Source organism: Myxocyprinus asiaticus, chromosome 7 (genome assembly GCF_019703515.2).
Source record: "Myxocyprinus asiaticus isolate MX2 ecotype Aquarium Trade chromosome 7, UBuf_Myxa_2, whole genome shotgun sequence".
Classification (NCBI taxonomy): Eukaryota; Metazoa; Chordata; class Actinopteri; order Cypriniformes; family Catostomidae; genus Myxocyprinus; species Myxocyprinus asiaticus.
In genome coordinates this window covers 7,575,944-7,594,228 of record NC_059350.1, presented here as the reverse complement: position 1 = coordinate 7,594,228, position 18,285 = coordinate 7,575,944, and the positions used below count along the sequence as shown (strand labels likewise).

General features: G+C 41.3%; 1 protein-coding gene across 1 annotated transcript in view; it reads right to left on the bottom strand.

Annotated features, from left to right (window-relative positions):
* Positions 1-18,285, bottom strand: part of LOC127444079 (VPS10 domain-containing receptor SorCS1) — a 310,619-nt gene that overhangs the window by 136,113 nt on the left and 156,221 nt on the right. The window contains exon 3 of the mRNA XM_051703250.1: positions 10,869-10,968. Within this exon, the coding sequence (XP_051559210.1) occupies positions 10,869-10,968 (100 nt within the window). The remainder of the gene's footprint in view (positions 1-10,868; positions 10,969-18,285) is intronic.

Below are 18,285 nucleotides of genomic sequence, written 5' to 3'. Positions count from 1 at the left end.
CATGTATTGAGTTCGTCCTCTCACCTTTCCCTTATGCTGCTGGATTTTACGGCACATATCAGTGGTCACCCTCACACGGTCGAGCTTCTCCTGGGTGCTTCGGAGGCTGAGACCACGGGTACTAAAAGAGTATATTCAAAAGAGTATATTTCCTTCTAAAAGAGCTCATGCAAACGCTTAGAGTCTTTTTAAAGATGTCCTTCCACGTTTGTGCTACTGGATGTGACCGTTATCTCTCTCCTCCGGACAGCCATGAAATCTGTCTAGAGTGCTTTGGGTGCCAGCACGCTGAGGCAGCTTTCGTGGAAGGGTTATGTTCTCAATGTGAGAACATGCCCATCAGAACATTGCGATCACGGCTCACTTCCTTTTTCATGAAGCAAGGAGCCACTGCGGCTGCTCCCCAACCCGCTCCGTCCTAGGCTGATGCTCAGCCGGCCGGGTCGGCAAGCACCGCGGATGATCTGGATGTGGATTTGGGAGCGTTTTCGCCGGCTCAACCCCTGCGGACCTCCCATGCCCCAGCACGCTCGTTCTATCCGGAAGATACTGTCGAGCGATACAGACGGTCCGCCTCAGGGTGGATTTAATGTGTCGTTCGTGGCTCGTGACGTGGATGAGCTTTCGACCGCAGCATCAGAGGGTGGGCTTCTGCTATCGGAAGTGGACGAATCTTCTGAGCTCCTTCCCACAGGCGGTAGAGCACAGGATGAGGCGGACGCTGAGATGGCAGCCGTGCTTGCTCGGGAGGCTGCGAAAATCAGGCTGAAGTGGAACCCTCCACCCGGCCTTGAGCGTTCGCAGCTGGATGATTGGTTTCTGGGTGCCTTTCTTGCCGGTAGTGCACGAAGAGCTAACGAAGTCATGGAAGGCACCTTTTTAAAAAAAAAATAAAGATGCCCATACACGCTTTCAGGCTCCTCCAACCTAACTACCCTCGACGGCGGAGCGGCTAAGGGATATGTCGAGATCTCTCAGGTGGAGTGCGCCGCATTTATGCCTGTAGGGTGCAGCCACCTGGCATGACCGACCAAGGCTCCCTTCCAAGGCTTTTAAGTTCTCTTCCTCATAAATGATGAAGGCTTACTAGCCCGCGGGTTAAGCCACTTCTGCCCTACACGCCATGGCCATCCTGCAGGTCCACCAGGCCAAGGCGCTGAAAGATCTGCTCGAGGGTAGAACCGACCCATGGCTGATGCAGGAACTGTGTACTGTGACCGACCTCGTCTTACGGGTGACAAAAGTCATGACGCGTGCCCTGGGTGGGACGATGTCCACTCCTGTGGTCCAAGAACAGCACCTGTGGCTCAACCTTGCAGAGATGTGTGACGCCGAGAAAGTCCGCTTTCTTGATGCGCCCATCTCCCAAGGTGGGCTTTTTGGCGACGCCATCGAGGATCTCGCCCATCAGTTCTCGACGTTGAGGAAGCAGACCTCTTGCCACGGCGCGACTCGGCCGCTTTCAGGCCTCCAAAGCCCCTTGCCCTTCTGCTTCTCACCAGAGCCATTCCCCTGCAGTGCCGGCCCCAGCTACCGTACCAACAGAGCCTGTATGCCAGCCTCAGAGAAGAAGATTCTCCCGCAGTAAGTCAGCTCCACCTACCTGTCAGCCGGCCCCCAAAAACCCTGGACGGGTTTCGAGGCGGCCCTGGCATGGGCAACCCGGGGATGAGGTGACTGACTCCGACCGGTCTGGCCCGGGCGAACTCTCCAGCCCCACCATCGCCCCTGGGCCAGCGCATGGTAAGTTTTATATCATCGGTTGCCCTCTGGGCCTCGGCGCCCACATGGTCGGTAAAACAGCAGTTTCCTCATTCCCTGGGTCAGCGCACTCATAACGGCCAGGCGCTGGAAGTCTTTCCGGTCAATCAGGCGAATGCGAGTACCTCCCGTTCCCTAGTTCTCCATTGAGAGACAGCCGGCGAACAGGTAAGTGTGCTTGTCTCTGAGGTCACTTGCCCACACCAGTCACCAGCCACCGTTGCGGGCTTGTGGAGCAGCACATCCCCCCTGGGCTGTCTTCCAGGTTGGGCACCTGCTCTGCCTTGCCGCGAACCACCCTGCCTGGGCACGGTAAGTCCAGTCGTCCAGGAGTCTGGAGGCCTGGTTAGCGCTCTCCAGCCCCTCGCTGTGGCTCATCAGGACGATTCACCTCGGCTATGCGATCCAGTATGCCAGGCACCCGCCCAGGTTCAGTGGCAACCTCCACCCTCTGAAGGGTGGAGGTTGCCACCCTTCTGGCGAAGGGAGCAATAGAGCCCATCCCTGTAGCCGAGCTGCACAAGGGCTTTCACAGCCCTTATTTTATCATGCCCAAGAAAGGAGGACGGTCGCACCCAATCTTGGATCTGCATGCTTGAACAAAGCCTCACACAGGCTTCCGTTCAAAATATTAATGCAGAAGCGCATCCTGGCGTCAGAACGGCATCAGGATTGGTTCGCGGCCATCAACCTGAAGGATGCGTACTTTTACGTATCGATCCATGCTCAACACAGACCCTTTCTTCGGTTTGCCTTCAAGGGACAAGCATACCAGTACAAGGTCCTCCCATTCGGTCTGTCCCTGTCCCCTCGTGTCTTTACCAAGGTCACAGAGGCTGCCCTGGTCCCACATTCTCAATTATCAATTATCCCCACATTCTCAATTATCTCAACGACTGACTAATCCTAGCTCACTCGCAAGATCTATTGACAGGTACCTTGTGCTTCAGCACCTCGACTGACTCGGGATTCGGGTCAACTGGGAGAAGAGCAAGCTCTCCCATGTGTAGAGCATCTCTTTTCTCGGTATGGAGTTGGACTCTATCACTCTCTAGGCACGTCTTATGACCAAACGTGCTCAGTCAGTGCTGACCTTCCTGAAGACCTTCAGGCAGAAGGTAGCAGTGCCAGTGAAACAATTTCAGAGGCTCCTGGGACATATGCCATCCTCGGCAGTGGTTCTCCCCCTCGGGTTGATGCATATGAGACCACTTCAGCACTGGCTACAGACTCGAGTCCCGAGGTGGGCATGGAGCCTCGGCACCCAGCGTGTGACCATCACACCACAGTGCTATCAGAATTTCAGCCCTTGGTCGGACCTGGCGTTTCTATGGGCAAGTGTTCCCCTAGAGCAGGTCTCATGGTGCGTCATGGTCACAACAGGCACCTCAAACTCAGGCTGGGGCACCATGTGCAACAGGCAGGCAGTGTCGGGCTCTGGAAAGGGGCCCCGAATCCTTTGGCAGAGCATCAACTGCTTAGAGTTGCTGGCGGTATTGCTGGCCCTGCGGAGGCTTCAGCTGTTGATTCAGGGCAAGCATGTGTTGGTCCGGACCCACAACACAGCGGCCATAGCATACATAAACTGCCAAGGTGGCATACACTCGCATCGCATGTTGCAACTCACCCGCCGCCGCCTCCTCCTCTGGAGTCAGCAGACGTTGAAGTCGCTGTGAGCCACTCACCTTCCGGGCATCCTCAAAGGTGCAGTGGATGCGCTCTCATGGCAGGTAATGCCCTATAGGGGTGGGGACTCCACCCCCACGTAGTCCAGCTGATTTGGGAGAGATTCGGTGAGGCACAGGTAGACCTGTTCGCCTCCCAAAAGTTCTCTCACTCCCCCCTTTGGTACTCCCTGTCCGAGGCTCCCCTCGGCATGGGTGCCTTGGTGCACAGCTGGCCTCGGGGTCTGCGCAAGTATACATCTCCTCCTGTGAGTCTCATTGCATAGACTCTGTGCAAAGTCAGGGAGGATAAGCAGCAAGTCCTGTTCGTTGCACCGTACTGGCCCAACCAGACTTGGTTCTTGGATCTGATGCTCCTGACAGTAGCACCTCCTTGGTGCATTCCCCTGAGGCAGGACCTTCTCACTCAGGGGCAAGGTACGCACCAGCACCCACAGCCAGACCTCTGGAATCTCCACGTCTGGCTCCTGAACGGGATACGGAAGACCTAGCAGGTCTTCCACCAGCGGTGGTAAGCACGATCACTCTACGAGGTGGCTGTATGCCTTGAAGTGGTGTCTTTTTCTAACTGGTGTTCTTCCCGTGGGGAAGACCCACAGAGATGCGCCGTCGGGTCTGTGCTATCTTTTCTTCAGGAAGGGCTGGAGAGAAGCTGTCTCCCTCTACCCTGAAAGTGTACGTGGCTGCCATAGCAGCTCACCATGATACACTGGACGGCAGTCCCTCATGACAGCATGACCTGATCAACAGGTTCCTCAAAGGTGCGAGGTGATTGAATCCTCCTAGTCCGTGCCTGATCCCCTCTTGGGATCTCTCTGTGGTCCTACCTGCCCTACAGGGAGCCTGTTTGAGCCCCTGGAGCAGGCCGAGCTCAGCACTCTGTCTCTGAAGACGGCCCTCCTGGTGGCACTCACTTCCATCAAAAGGGTGGGGGACCTGCAGGCGCTCTCTGTTACCAGCGAATTCCTGGAGTTCGGGCCGGCACACTCTCACATGATCTTGAGACCCCAGTCCGGTTACGTGCCCAAAGTTCCCACCACTCCTTTTCGGGACCAAGTGGTGAACCTGCAAGCGCTCCCTTCAGAGGAGAAAGACCTGGCCTTGTCATTACTGTGTCCAGTTTGCACCCTGCGCATCTATCTGGACCGCACGCAGAGCTTTAGGTGCTCGGAGCAGCTCTTTGTCTGTTTTGGAGGATAGCAGAAGGGGAAGCTGTCTCCAAGCAGAGGTTGGCCCATCGGATTGTGGAAACCATTTCTCTCGCATACCAGTCTCAGGACTTGCCGTGCCCCTTGGGAGCGCGCTCCACTAGAGGTGTTGCGTCCTTGTGGGCACTGGCAAGGGGGGCCTCTCTAGCAGACATATGCAGAGCTGCGGGTTGGGCTACTCCCAATACCTTTGCAAGGTTTTATAACCTACGCATAGACCCAGTTTTGACCCGAGTGTTATGCGGTAACAGCAGGTAGACTGGGTGGCCGGTTGGGTGTATTGCTTGCATTGTGCCATTCCCCTTTTTCAAAGGTGAATATGTGCACCTTTTTTCCACAACAGTTTCCTGTACCAGTGAACTCTGGATGTCTCTTTAATTCTTTAGCACTGTCTGGTGATGAACTCAGCGGAGGAGTAACGCCACCAGGCCCAGTACTCATGGTATTCCCTTTTTCAGGTGAGCCCGTGTGCTTGGGCTCAGTGCTCCATGCATGGTGATTCCCCTTTGGTAATCTCGTGTGATGAGTTTCCACTGTTCGGTTTCCGCCTTAGGTGAAACCTGTGTCTCCCCTCGTCAGAGCTTTCTCTGTCTCGGCCACTGTGCTGCGTACCCTCTCTGTAGATAGGGTCCTCCTGTGGTATCATTCCATATGTGTACTTCCCTGTTGGTAAGTCCATGTGAGGTATGCTCCACATGTTAACCTCCCTCCGGCAGGATGTGGTCTCCGTAGTGCTCTCCTTCCTGGAGAGGGAAGAGCACTTCCCAGCGCTTTTCTAGAAAGTGCTCGGCGGGAGATTGCTTAACAGCAAATTTAGAAAGGCACCGCCAGTAGCCTACTTGGGTAAGTGCCCTATCCCCCCTTAACGGGACTAGGGAGACGCCTTACCTAACTCGCTGGAAGGTCACGACATGGTTGAGCGCTCACTGCGAGGCAGGCAGCAGCTTGCCCGTGTCCACTCTTCCGTGCCTCGTGACACGGTTCAGCACCTGCGGCGTTTCACAATGTCGAGCGAGTGACAGACAGGGAACGTCTTGGTTACTGATGTAACCTCTGTTCCCTGATGGAGGGAACGAGACGTTGTGCCCCTCCTGCCGTGGCACTTGTAATCAAAGGCAATAAAAAAAAAAAAAAAAAAAAAAAAAAACACAGAAGTAGACATTATGAGAAAAATGAGCTTTGTAGTGAATATGTAATTTTCTCAAGACAAAATTGCTCTGACATGAAATAGCCAGTTCTTTTCATGTGATTTTGTATTAACATGCAATTCCTGAAAATAAATAAATAAATAAATAAATAAATAAAAATGATCAGTGTTGAGTATTTGAGTGGCTTTTAAGATTGTATTATAGTGTATAATTTGGTCTAGTGGCAAAATTATTACTGCTAAATGATTTGTTTTGCAAGCTGTAGTCATTTATGAAGTTATTTAATGTCAGAGTGTAATGGGATAGAGAAAATTAATTCCCTCTGTATAAATGACTGTCATATTGGTATAAATATTATGGGTTTTCTCTGAAATAATTAGAGAGTGGTAGATAATTAAAGGGTGGTAAGGAATGCAGAACAGAAGTGAAGTGGAAGCAAGCACCGTGTTGTGGTTTTAAGTTGGAGCACCACGGGGAAAAGGTAAATGCGCTCAGCAGAAAGTGCCATCACAGCAGATTGTAGACAAGGGAGAGGAAAATGAAATGATGTCCATGCCAAAACCCTAGAAGAGAAAGTGGTCAGTGCAGCAGCTACTGGTCAGTCAGTGTGAGGCCAAAGGGTGGAGTTGCCGGGATAACAGGCAAAAAGCCTATTTCCATGTGAGGGCGATCAGTATTCTGTTTCCAATAAAATTGGATTAAAGTAAATGGTTTGTATTTAAATCACAGTATGCGGTTTGCAGGTTGAAGAAGGGTTTGGATCAAGTCTGTGCATTGGATATTGTGACCATGCTAGACTATATTTATTTTGCATGCTTAAATACGGTGGACCCAAAAAGTGTTTGGAGACCCTTTAAAATAAATTTGCAATAGAAAACAAAAATATTAAAACCAACAGACTCGTAATGTTAATTTTGTCATATAGGAGCCATGGCCTAGTGGTTAGCGCACATGTTCCTGAAACAATTATACTCGTCCAAGGGGTACAGGACTAAATATGGCCTGCTTTGTGTCCTGGAAATTAGTCATAATTTCCCGTCCTCTCTCTACTGTTCTGTCAATAGAAAGTGGAAAAAAGTAGGACCTTCCAAATCAACTCATTATGACTCATTGAAATGGACTGTATTGACCAGGCCAAATTCAATGGCAAATTCAGCATTCACATTAAAAGATAATCATTACTTCCTTGATTTAAATAGCTGCTCCAGATCACATGGTAATGTAAAAGCAGAAAATGATGTTGACTTCTGTATTATCCTTAAAGCAGTTATTTTGTTTACAGTAGTAGTCCTTAATTACAGTCCAGCTGCAGGCCTGCTTTTATAATATCATCGGGAGTGAGAGTAGTCATTCAAGGTGAACCTTTGTTCCATCTTCATTACTGGCCTGAAAATGGAGCACTTAGACACTCGTATGGAGTAATGGCAAATGAAAATAACAGGAGGAAGGGACATCTCTTAAATAAATAGCTCACCCGAAATGAAAATGTTGACATTTATTCAGTCACCATCATGTTGTCCCAAACCCTTATGCTGAAGAATCTGTACACAGCTATATTGTTTAAGATGACTCTAGGCAAAGCTTCAAAAAGGAGTCCATATGACTTGTGTGCTATTGTATAGTCCCATCATATGGTAGCTTTGTATTAGGAACAGACTGAAATGTAATTTGTTATTCACTGATCATTCCTTCCTCCACTGTAGCTCTGAAATGTCATTAGTAGGGGTGTGCAGTGAAGCCATTATCTGTATTTGTATCTGTAACTGTTCATATGACAAAATGATCTGTATCTGTCTCTGTATTTGCATAGAATTGGGTGTGGGCAGGGCTTAAACCGGATGTGTGTCAAACTAAATGAATTGACAATTTTTAAATGTTACTCTTACATTTATAGTTTCTATTAATACAACATGCCTTGTATATGCCTTTTCATAATAATAACTTACTAATAATAATAATAATTATTAATAATAATAATAATAATAATAAAAATAATAATAATAATTATTATTATTATTATTATTATTATTAGGTATTAATAAAGGTAAGTAGGCCTAACAAATGGCAGAATTAAAAAATTTTGGGTGAACTATTCCTGTGCACTGGGCTGATTTCAAAGTGTCACTCCTCTTCTGGTATGTAGATCAATGGTTACGCAATGAAAACAGACATCAAAATTGTCCATCTGCATTCAGAATGGATTTCAATGGTAAATTGTTTAGCAGATGTTGATGACATTTGTGCAGTCTAATTAAATCAGCCAGTTCAAAACAGCTGGGAAATATGAATACCTAAATAAGCATGGCTCACATCTGTAGGCAAAACTGAATTATCTGTTAAAAATAATAATAATAATAATTAATAATAATAATAATAATAATAATTGTTACTGCATCATTACAGCAGATTGAGCAGAAGTGAATGTCAGTGTTAGGTCATAACTAAATAAAATAAAAAGAATATTCCAGGTTCAATACAAGTTAAGCTCAATTGACTGCATTTGTGGCATAATGTAGATTACTACAAAAATGTATTTCGACTTGTCCCTCCTTTTCTATAAAGAAATTAAAAATCACGGTCACTTACATTGGAAGTGAATGGGGCCAATCCGTAAACGTTAAAATACTCACTGTTTCAAAAGTATAGCCACAAGATGTAAACACTATGCGTGTTAACATGATTTCAGTGTGATAAAATTGCTTACAAACCATTTCTGTGTAGTTATATCAAATTTTACAAGTTCACTGCCATGACGTCGTAATGGTGTAAACCTTAAAATGACTGTACGCAATGGAAAAGTAATTGAAACTTCTATACATTTATGTTTTTTCAGCTTTAAAATGTTTCATTTACCAAAAAAAAAAAAAAAAAAAAAAAAAAAAAAGAATCTGGGTTCCAGTGAAGCACTTACAATGGAAGTGAATGGGGCCAATCTGTAAACATTAAAATACTCTCTGTTTCAAAAATATAGACACAAGCAGTGTTAGGGAGTAACGGAATACATGTAATGGGATTACGTATTTAAAATACAAAATATAAGTAACTGTATTCCACTACAGTTACAATTTAAATCATTGGTAATTAGAATACAGTTACATTCAAAAAGTATTTTGATTACTGAAGAGATTACTTTGCATTTTATTGTCATTTGTTTCATTTAATATTTAGTCCTTTAAGTTGGAAAATATATATACATATAAATGATGCGATCCAAAGTGCATCTGAACAGCGGTGAAACACTTTCTTATGAAGTGTTACATTCATACGAGCAGACAGAGAAGTAAGTTTGAAGTAAGTTTGGAGCAGAAGAAATAGAAATAAACCTTGTGTAAATTGTCAGCTTTACGCTAAAATAAAATGCTATCTCTAGCCATTTTACTTAAACATGTTACAAGGCCCGATCATATTTTTTTATCAAGAAAATTCAAGTTAGATCATTTTTTTTTTCTAGTAAGATGTTTGATATTAGGGCAAAAGTCATATTCTTGATAATAATTTTTGAATTGCTTTCCTGTAAAAATATCTAAAAATCCTTAAAACAAAATCAATTTGATTAATCTTGTTTTAGAAACAACACTGCATAAGATATTTAGGTTTTTCAGAGAATGTATTTTTAACGTGTATTTTGTCTTACTGTACTGGCAGAGTTTTTATAGTCAAAACAAGTGAAAATATCTACCAGTGCTGAAAAAATAATCCAAAGTATTTAGAATACATTACTGACCTTGAGTAATCTAATGGAATACATTACAAATTACATTTTACAGCATGTATTCTGTAATCTGTAGTGGAATATGTTTCAAAAGTAACCCTCCCAACCCCGGTCACACGACATTAAACATATATATGTTAACGTGTTTTAGTTTGCTAAAAGCACTTACTTACCTTTTCTGTGAAAAAAGTTATATCCAATTTTAAAACTTTGTTGCCATGACGACGTAAAAACGACAGAAAAAAAAACTAAGATTTAAACAACTTTACAGCTCAAATAATACATGAGTTTTAACAGAAGAATTAATAAAAGTGCTTTCATAAAATGATAAGCTTCATATTTTTGCCTTTAAATCCTTCAAAAATTGGCCCCATTCACTTCCGTTGTAAGTGCCTCACTGTAATTTAGATTTTTTTTTTTTTTTTTTTTAAAGAAAAGGAGATGTGAGGTAGTGTGGTAATCAACATTATGCCACACATGCTGTCGATTGAGCTCAATTTGTATTGAGCCCAGAATATTCCTTTAAGAAGCTTCAATGAAGTTAACTACAGCACTTCATTATGAGTAGCTTGTAGTTTAACAAACTATGTTTTCAAAAGAGCAGCTTGACTTGTTTAACAACTTGAAATTATGAGTAGCTACAGTTTCAAAGTCAACACTGTTGAATAGGACCTTTTTTAACTATAACAAGTACATTCCATCTTCATTATGGGCCATAATTAAGCTATAATTAAGTAGAAAGCAGCTCTTCCTAATTCAAAAAGAGTAAAAGAAGAGAATAACGGGTTTAAAAAAGGAGGGAACCAATGACATACTGTCACAACAAACTCCCAACTTGCCAACCATTAATAAAAGTATTTCTGGCATGCGTTTGATTAAAACATTACAAAATTTAAATCTCTTTTTCATTCAGTTCATAATTCATCAGCCCTCAAAAAAAAAAAAAAAAAAAAAAAAAAAAAATGGCCTTATTAATATTTATGATATGAGTGTTTTCCTTTGAATGCAACTACAGTACGTACATCTCTTAGTGAAGACTTTCTGTGCGGCATAGTCAGTGAATCTTTTAAATGCACTGATCTCATAAAAAAGCTGGAGAGGATAGTTAATACTACTACAGGATAAATTAGCCAACAGCACACTGAGCCAAGAAGGAGACCTGTGAAATACTTCCAATGCGGTTAACGGTCATAAATGAGCAGGGGGTTTGAGTTCCAGGCACACATTAATATAATCACCTTGAAAAATGTTTTGACACCTTCGTAAAAAGAGACATCATTAAGACTAACAATAAAGGATACATTTTGAAAGCGTAGGTGCCCCAGACGGAATAAAAAAATGCCATTAATCTTACCTTGCGCTTGTTGTTGGGGCTGACGTACAGATAGCTGAGGATGGTTTTTACGCCCACCTTCTCATTGAGTTTCTCATAAGTAGTTCCGTAGTCCGTTGACCTGAAATGTAATCAGAGGCCCAAATGAGAATTTGGGAAATCAGTTGTTGTAATTAAATACCCGCTGTGCACTTTAAAGAGTATGGAATGGTAGCTGATTTGTGTAAGTAACACACTACTTAAATACTTCAAAAGATTTTGATTTGATTTAAGGAAATTAATTAAAGATTTAAGAAATGTTGCAGCAATTTGTTGCAGTTGTGAAGTGCAGTTGCCATGATCCTTCACCATGCTTTAAAGGTCATCAAACCAAATTTAAGAAATATTCACTACTTCTAAATATGATTTCCAAACACTCCCCCTGTCTGCCATTTGTTGATCAAACACTTTTGAACATTCCTTCAGAAAAGTTTTCCTACATTTTTATGCACAGGTTCCAAAATTAACATTTAATAAAGTCACAGATGAGAGTAAAATATATATATATATATATATATATATATATATATATATATATATATATATATATATATATATATATATATAAATACTGTATACATACAGTAAATTAACTTTTTTTTTTCCCCACCAGAACTCCAAAGATTTTGATTATTCCTCACTTTAACCCTCCTATGGTATTCAGTCATTTTTGACCGAAATAATATTTTACAATTTAATAAAAATGGTTTCCTTTATTTGAGCAGTAAAAGACTTGGTTCATTTTCCTCCATTTACCATCTGAACATAAAAAAATAAAAATAAAAAAAACATTAAAAAAAAAAAAACGACACCTTTGGTATTAGCTGTCAAAATTGACCGACCATTGAAAATGAATGGGAAAGACCAAAAAACAGATCTTTTTTTTTTTTTTTTTGATCTGTCAAATATAATCAATAAATCAGCCACAATGTGTAACACGTTTGCTAAATTAATTTTTACTACAGGAAGTTTGAAATTGCAAAATGTTTACTCCAATTTTTCTTTGTTTATTTTACATTATTATGCATTTACTTTGAATAATAAATTGTTTATTTTTGAAACAATGAATGGTAGAAAAGGTCAGGTTTGATGACAACTGTAATGACATAAACTGCAAAAACTGACTTCAAATCAATTTTAAAATGGTAAACTTTGGCAAATAATAGTTTGATAATGTCTAAATATATATCCAAATGCATATATTGTGATAAAATATAAAATTAGGTATCAACAAGCCATCAGACTACACAGTAAGTGGCTAAAGCCATCTACTAGCTGTCACTGGCTTGACATGGTTTTCTAGTCATGTTATTTATGTTTTGTTCATGAGATGGTAGCAATCTGCCTCCAATGTATGTCACATTCTCGTATGTTATTCATGTTTCAATTTATAGATGTGTAGGTTCTGAATGTAATTTTTTTTTTTTTTCAACCAAAAAAATTGCTTATGTGTATATGCAAATTAATGGTAAAATGTAAAAATGTACATGTAAAAAATAGCATAAAATCCCAAATGAAATGCATAATTTTATTGTTCTTACTTCAGGGAAGAAAAAATGGTATTATTATCATCATCAAAAAAAAAAAAAAAGGGTTACACATCTAAACATTCCTGTCAAAAATGACCGTGAATACCAAAGGAAGGTTTTGGAAAGGAGGCTGCAGAACCTTTGAACCGGAACAAAAAAATACAGTTTTTGCTCAGAACAAACTGAAATGAAAAACATTTCATTCTTAGTTCATGTTTGTGAGAGAGGCAGTTTCACTGAGAGATTGAAACTGTCACTATTTATTTATTTATTTTAATTTATTTATTTTTTAATGCAAAAAAAATAAAAAATAAAATAAAAAACAAATAAAAAAAAAATAGTTTAATGGCTGATAAGAAAGTAAGGAATATTTATGGATGGTACATTTTCCCATTTCACTTGTCACTGGCAGATATGGCAATAAGATGGTCCCTGTGTATAGTTAATCATTGGTGAGAAACAATCAATCATATAAGATAACTGAATACAAAGTATACAGTATATCAAGAATTGTTCAGCATTTATTTACCTATTTTATTTCCCAGATATCACACATACACACTTACATCTCCGAGATGTCTGTTTTAGACAAAATCTAATAACATCTGCTAAACATCTTAAAAAGATTCTGCTGAATGTCTTATTGACATCCGAGACATACTTACTGACATACAGTACGTCTTATAGACGTATTGCAGATGAGCAAACAACGTAAAAAAATATCCCAAAATATCCCCAAAATATCCAGATGTAAACACACACATCAAATAGACGTCTGGGTGATGTATGTGTGCTATCAGGGTAGATAACAGTCACAGTGTTTTTCAATTTGAGCAGTTTTTTAGTCATGTAACACAATGAATTAAGATATTTTATCCTCTGGCTGTGCTTACATAAGCCCATAATATCTTACTGCTAGAGCATTGAGTACTTTAAAAAAAAAAAAAAAAAAAAAAGCAAACATTTTGATTTAGTTGAGGTACAAGTATAATTTCTGTTCTTAAACATCCTGCCACCACACCATCCCCTTGTTCATTGATATTCATACAAAATGTCAGCTTTTAATTAAAGTTATGGGGGGCAAAGTTAAAGAAAAGTAACCATCAGTCAGAGCTGAGCAAAGAAACATTTTATGCTGAGAAAGTGTCATCACTCAATGTGAAGCTTGCAGCTAATATTATAAATGTTGTAACTAATGAGACTACACTATACACTGTATTATAAAGTCAGAAGTTTTTTGCTGCATATTAATGTACATTCTCTACAGTAGTAAAACGACAGTGCACAACTAACAGGTAGAAATGGCCTCGTATAATGAGATGAGATTAATGCAGCCTTCAAGTGAAGTCTGAAATATTGTAATTATGAGTTACATGCACAAGAATGACTTGGCAATGTCACGGAAAATGCTAAACACACAATTAGCGAGTTTACATGCACAATTTTACATAAATTAGGCTTAAAGGTATAGTTCACTCAAAAATGACAATTCTCTCATCATTTACTCACCCTCATGCCATCCCAGATATGTATGACTTTCTTCTGCTGAACACAAATGAAGATTTTTAAAAGAAAAGAATATCTTAGTATTGTTGGTCCATACAAGTGAATGGTGGTCAGAACTTTGAAGGTCCAAAAAGAATATAAAGGCAGCATAAAAATAATCCATACGACTCCAGTGTTTAAATCCATAATTTCATTAGTGATATGAAGTGGGTGAGAAACAGAGCAATATTTAACTTTTTATTTATTTTTATTTTTTTACTATAAATCATCCTCTCTGTGCAGTAGGTGGCAATATGCACAAATAATATGAAAGTGAAGTTTTATATATAAAAAAACCATTTGCTTAAATATTGATCTGTTTCTTACCCACACCTATCATATCACTTCTGAAGACATGGATTTAACCACTGGAGTCATATAGATTACTTTAATGCTGACTTTGTGTGCTTTTTGGACCTTCAAAATTTTTGCCACCAGAGATATAGTTATCTAAAAATCTTTGTTTGTGTCCAGAAGAAGAAAGAAAGTCATATACATCTGGGATGGCATGAGGGTGAGTAAATTATGAGATAATTTTTATTTTTGTAATAACTATCCATTTAATAAGCAAACAACATGTGTTCATGTAAAAGCCTTAAAAGACCTTCCTTTATTGGGGAAAGGTCATAAATGGTTTAAGCATAAACCAATCGAAATACATTGATTTTTGCCCATTACCCAGATTTCACATTGCATGTTAACACCTTTACAGGGTTTCCTACCAGCTTATACAATGTGTACAATGTTGCATGAAGCAGAGGATTTCAAATGCCATTGTGATGAGGAGGAGGGCATGGCTGGACCATGCGGGTGCACGGAGTCAATTAATCAGCGTGAGAGAGAGATAAAGGGGAGCCGGAGACGCCAGTTCGAGAAAGAGAGAGAGAGACGTGCGGCCACGCTGTGTGTGTGTTTGTTTGTTTGTTTTAAGTTCAGTTACATCATTAAAGTTATGTTGACTGTCCTGCCAGTTCCCACCTCCTCCTTGCCCCTCCTGAACCCATTACATTGGTGCCGAAACCCAGGAAGGAGGAGGGATGTGCCTCACCTGGAGTCCTCGCCTCCGCTGTCCGCCAGGGGAGGAGCCACAGCCGTCCACCGGGGGACGGAGGAATCGCTGCCGGCTGGTGGGAGTTGGAGGAACCGCTGCCATCCACCAGGAAGGGGAGGAGCTGTTCCATCCGCCAGAGGTCGGAGGACTCGCTGCCGTCCGCCCGGGGAGGAGCAACTGTCGTTCGCCAGAGGGCAGAGGAGTGGCTGAGGACCAGGCGACGGCGAGCAAGTTTTTCTCTCTCTCCTCTCTCTGTGTGTCTTCTGCTCACCCTTTCCCTCTCCCCTCTCCCTCCCCTCGTCTCTCCTCAGATTCCCAGGAGGCGGGGTGGACCATCGGCTGGCGGAATGGCCGGAAGGGCAGTGTCTCACCTCCAGAGATGGGGGCGGGGGGGAGTAGGCCACTCCGGATGGCGCCCCAGCCTGAATCGGGTAGTGGAGGAGTGTGTGGCCGGGCCATGAGGGTGCATGGCCGGAGCTGAGTCAATTAATCAGTGGGATACATTTACATTTATGCATTTGGCAGATGCTTTTATCCAAAGCGACTTACAGTGTACTTATTACCGGGACAATACCCTCGGAACAACCTGGAGTTAAGTGCCTTGCTCAAGAACACAATGGTGGTGGCTGTGGGGATCAGTTATGTGCTTTAGCCCACTACGCCAGCACCACTCCTATAGAGAGATAAAGGGGATCCGGAGACGCCAGTTCGAGAGAGAGAGAGAGAGACACGTGCGGCCATGCTGTGTTTGTGTTTGTTTATGTTTGTTTTATGTGTTTTAAGTTCAGTTACATCATTAAAGTTATGCTGATTGTCTTGCTGGTTCCCATCTCCTCCTTGCCCATCCTGATCCCGTTACAGTCATGTAAGCACAGTTTTGCCGGATCTTTTAAATAAGCTGATTGTTGGTCGTTGTAATGGCGAAAAGGGGCATGCCCCAATGAAAGATGGCGGTGGATGTTTTTGTGAAGTTATCTAAATTTCAATATTAATATATTATTAATACTGTATTATTTCAATATTTAGCTGCAATATACAGCAAAGCATAAAGGTAACACATTTCAAATGAATGACTCATCCTTTGCTAATTCCATAATGCAAATACTTTATTTGTTTTATGCATGTGTAAGTAAATGATATAGGCTTTTTAAAAAGTGATGTGGGTGAATTTACTTAAGCTTATCCACAAAAAATAAATAAATAAATAAAAAAAAATGCTTCTGATGTTATTCTTTTTTGTTGTATTTTTTTTATTGAATTTGTTTTAGTTTTCATATTTAGTTTCCTACTTAACTATGTCACAATTCATAATAACGTCCCAGTTTCACAGATGCACTTAAAATCCAAGAAACAAGGGGGCAAAGTGACAAGGTTCAATAACAGCAGCATTAGCCAGTGTGCACAAAGACAGCTGCTCAAGATCACCGTAAACCTAAAAGTAAGACTTTACAAATGACCATTGAAATAAAGGGAGTATTTAACAGTTGCCTAATTAGATACAAATGCAACACAGGTGTTTGGTAACCATAGCAACAGGCAGTTGATAAACAGAGAACTTAAGATAGGATGCCCACTGTTGACTAATTTACATCCCTGATTTACAGCAGGACCTACAAACATTTCAGACAACTACATACACACACACATACACACACACACACACACACACACTTCACAGTATTTTCTGAGGATAGAGTGCTGGTTCTATATTTGGCATCTCTTGTTTATTAACTTAATATTTTAATTGTGAAATGTGAAGCAGGTGCTTCAGAAGCCCAGAAACAGCCAGTCTACCTCTTCTCACATATCAGAAAGATGCCACTGAAAACTATTAGCCTATACCAATTATTTAATAATGAAATTTAATAAAATGAGCTTTCATTTAATGGTTTTAGCTCAGCAGCATCTACTCACATACATACACTCAAAAATAGAGAGAACAAAAGATATCCTACAACGGGTTGTTTAAATCCCTGTAATACGAAATGTTGAATATTGACAGCATTTGAAAATAGTCTGCGGCGAAGTTGTGGTGTGTTTTATGAAATATTCAGATGTTCTTCTGTGTGCTAATGTGAAACTTGTGTTCGGTTGTGACCTCACATTTTTTAAACATGTTTTTTGGGGGGCGTAGAACTGCCATTTCAAATATATTTTAGAAGAGCAAAGTCTCTCCAACGCACACACAAATACAAAGACAGACATGATAGAATCAAAATATCTTCTGCCACTTTAAAGTGTGCAATCACAAATACAGCTGAAAAAAATAAATAAAAATAATAATAATAATATTTTTGGACATCAAAGTTTTACAAACCTCATTTGACTTGCTTTTGAATCTACATCTTTTCATAACAAGCTTGTATTATATTCATTTATAATTGCCCTTTTCCCCTTTCATAATTCTATCCTGAAGCTGTAAAACAGTGCCACAGCAATTTTTTCCCATCAAAGGTTGACCTCAGACATTTTAGATCTGACACTCATTTAAATTATATTTTTAATGAAATAACTTCTAATTTCTGCTCGGTAAGCAAACTGAAGGGTGTCCAGCAGGGGTCCAGTGATGTCCTTCAGGTTGGCCAAAACCAGTCTCTCAAATGACTTCATGACCACAGATGTGAGAATGACAGGTCTGTAGTCATATATTCCTGTGATTTTGTTTTTTTTTGGGGGGACCGGAATGATGGTGGAGCAGTTAAAGCAGCAGGGAACTTCACACTGCTCCAGTGATCTATTGAAGGTCTGTGTGAAGATGGGGGCCAGTTGGTCAGAGCAGACAATCAGACAGGCAGGTGAAACAATGGGGGTTCCAGGAGGTGTTTATTGTACGTGTGAAGTGAAGATCAGAGCAGGGGAGGGGTGTGAGACTGGGCTTTTCAAACCTGCAGTAAAACATATTCAGTTCATCAGCTATTATTTGACTCTCTACAGAGCGAGGGGGGAGGTGTAATATACTTGGTAAAGCTTTTTAGGCCTTTCCACACAGATGCTGTATCGTTGGTTGAAAACTGTTTTTTCAGCTTTTAATAGTAGCTACTTTTAGCCACTCTGATTTCCTTAGTCAATGTGTTTTTGGCCTGGTTGTACAATATTTTATCCCTACTTCTGTAAGCATCCTCTTTGACATGACAAAGCTGTTTGGGTTTTTCTGTAAACCATGGTTTATTGTTATTGAATGATAAAAATGTCCTAGTAGGAATGCACATATCCTCACAGAAACTGATATATGACATCAAGTATCTGTGAACTTATCCAGGTCTGTGGCTGCAGC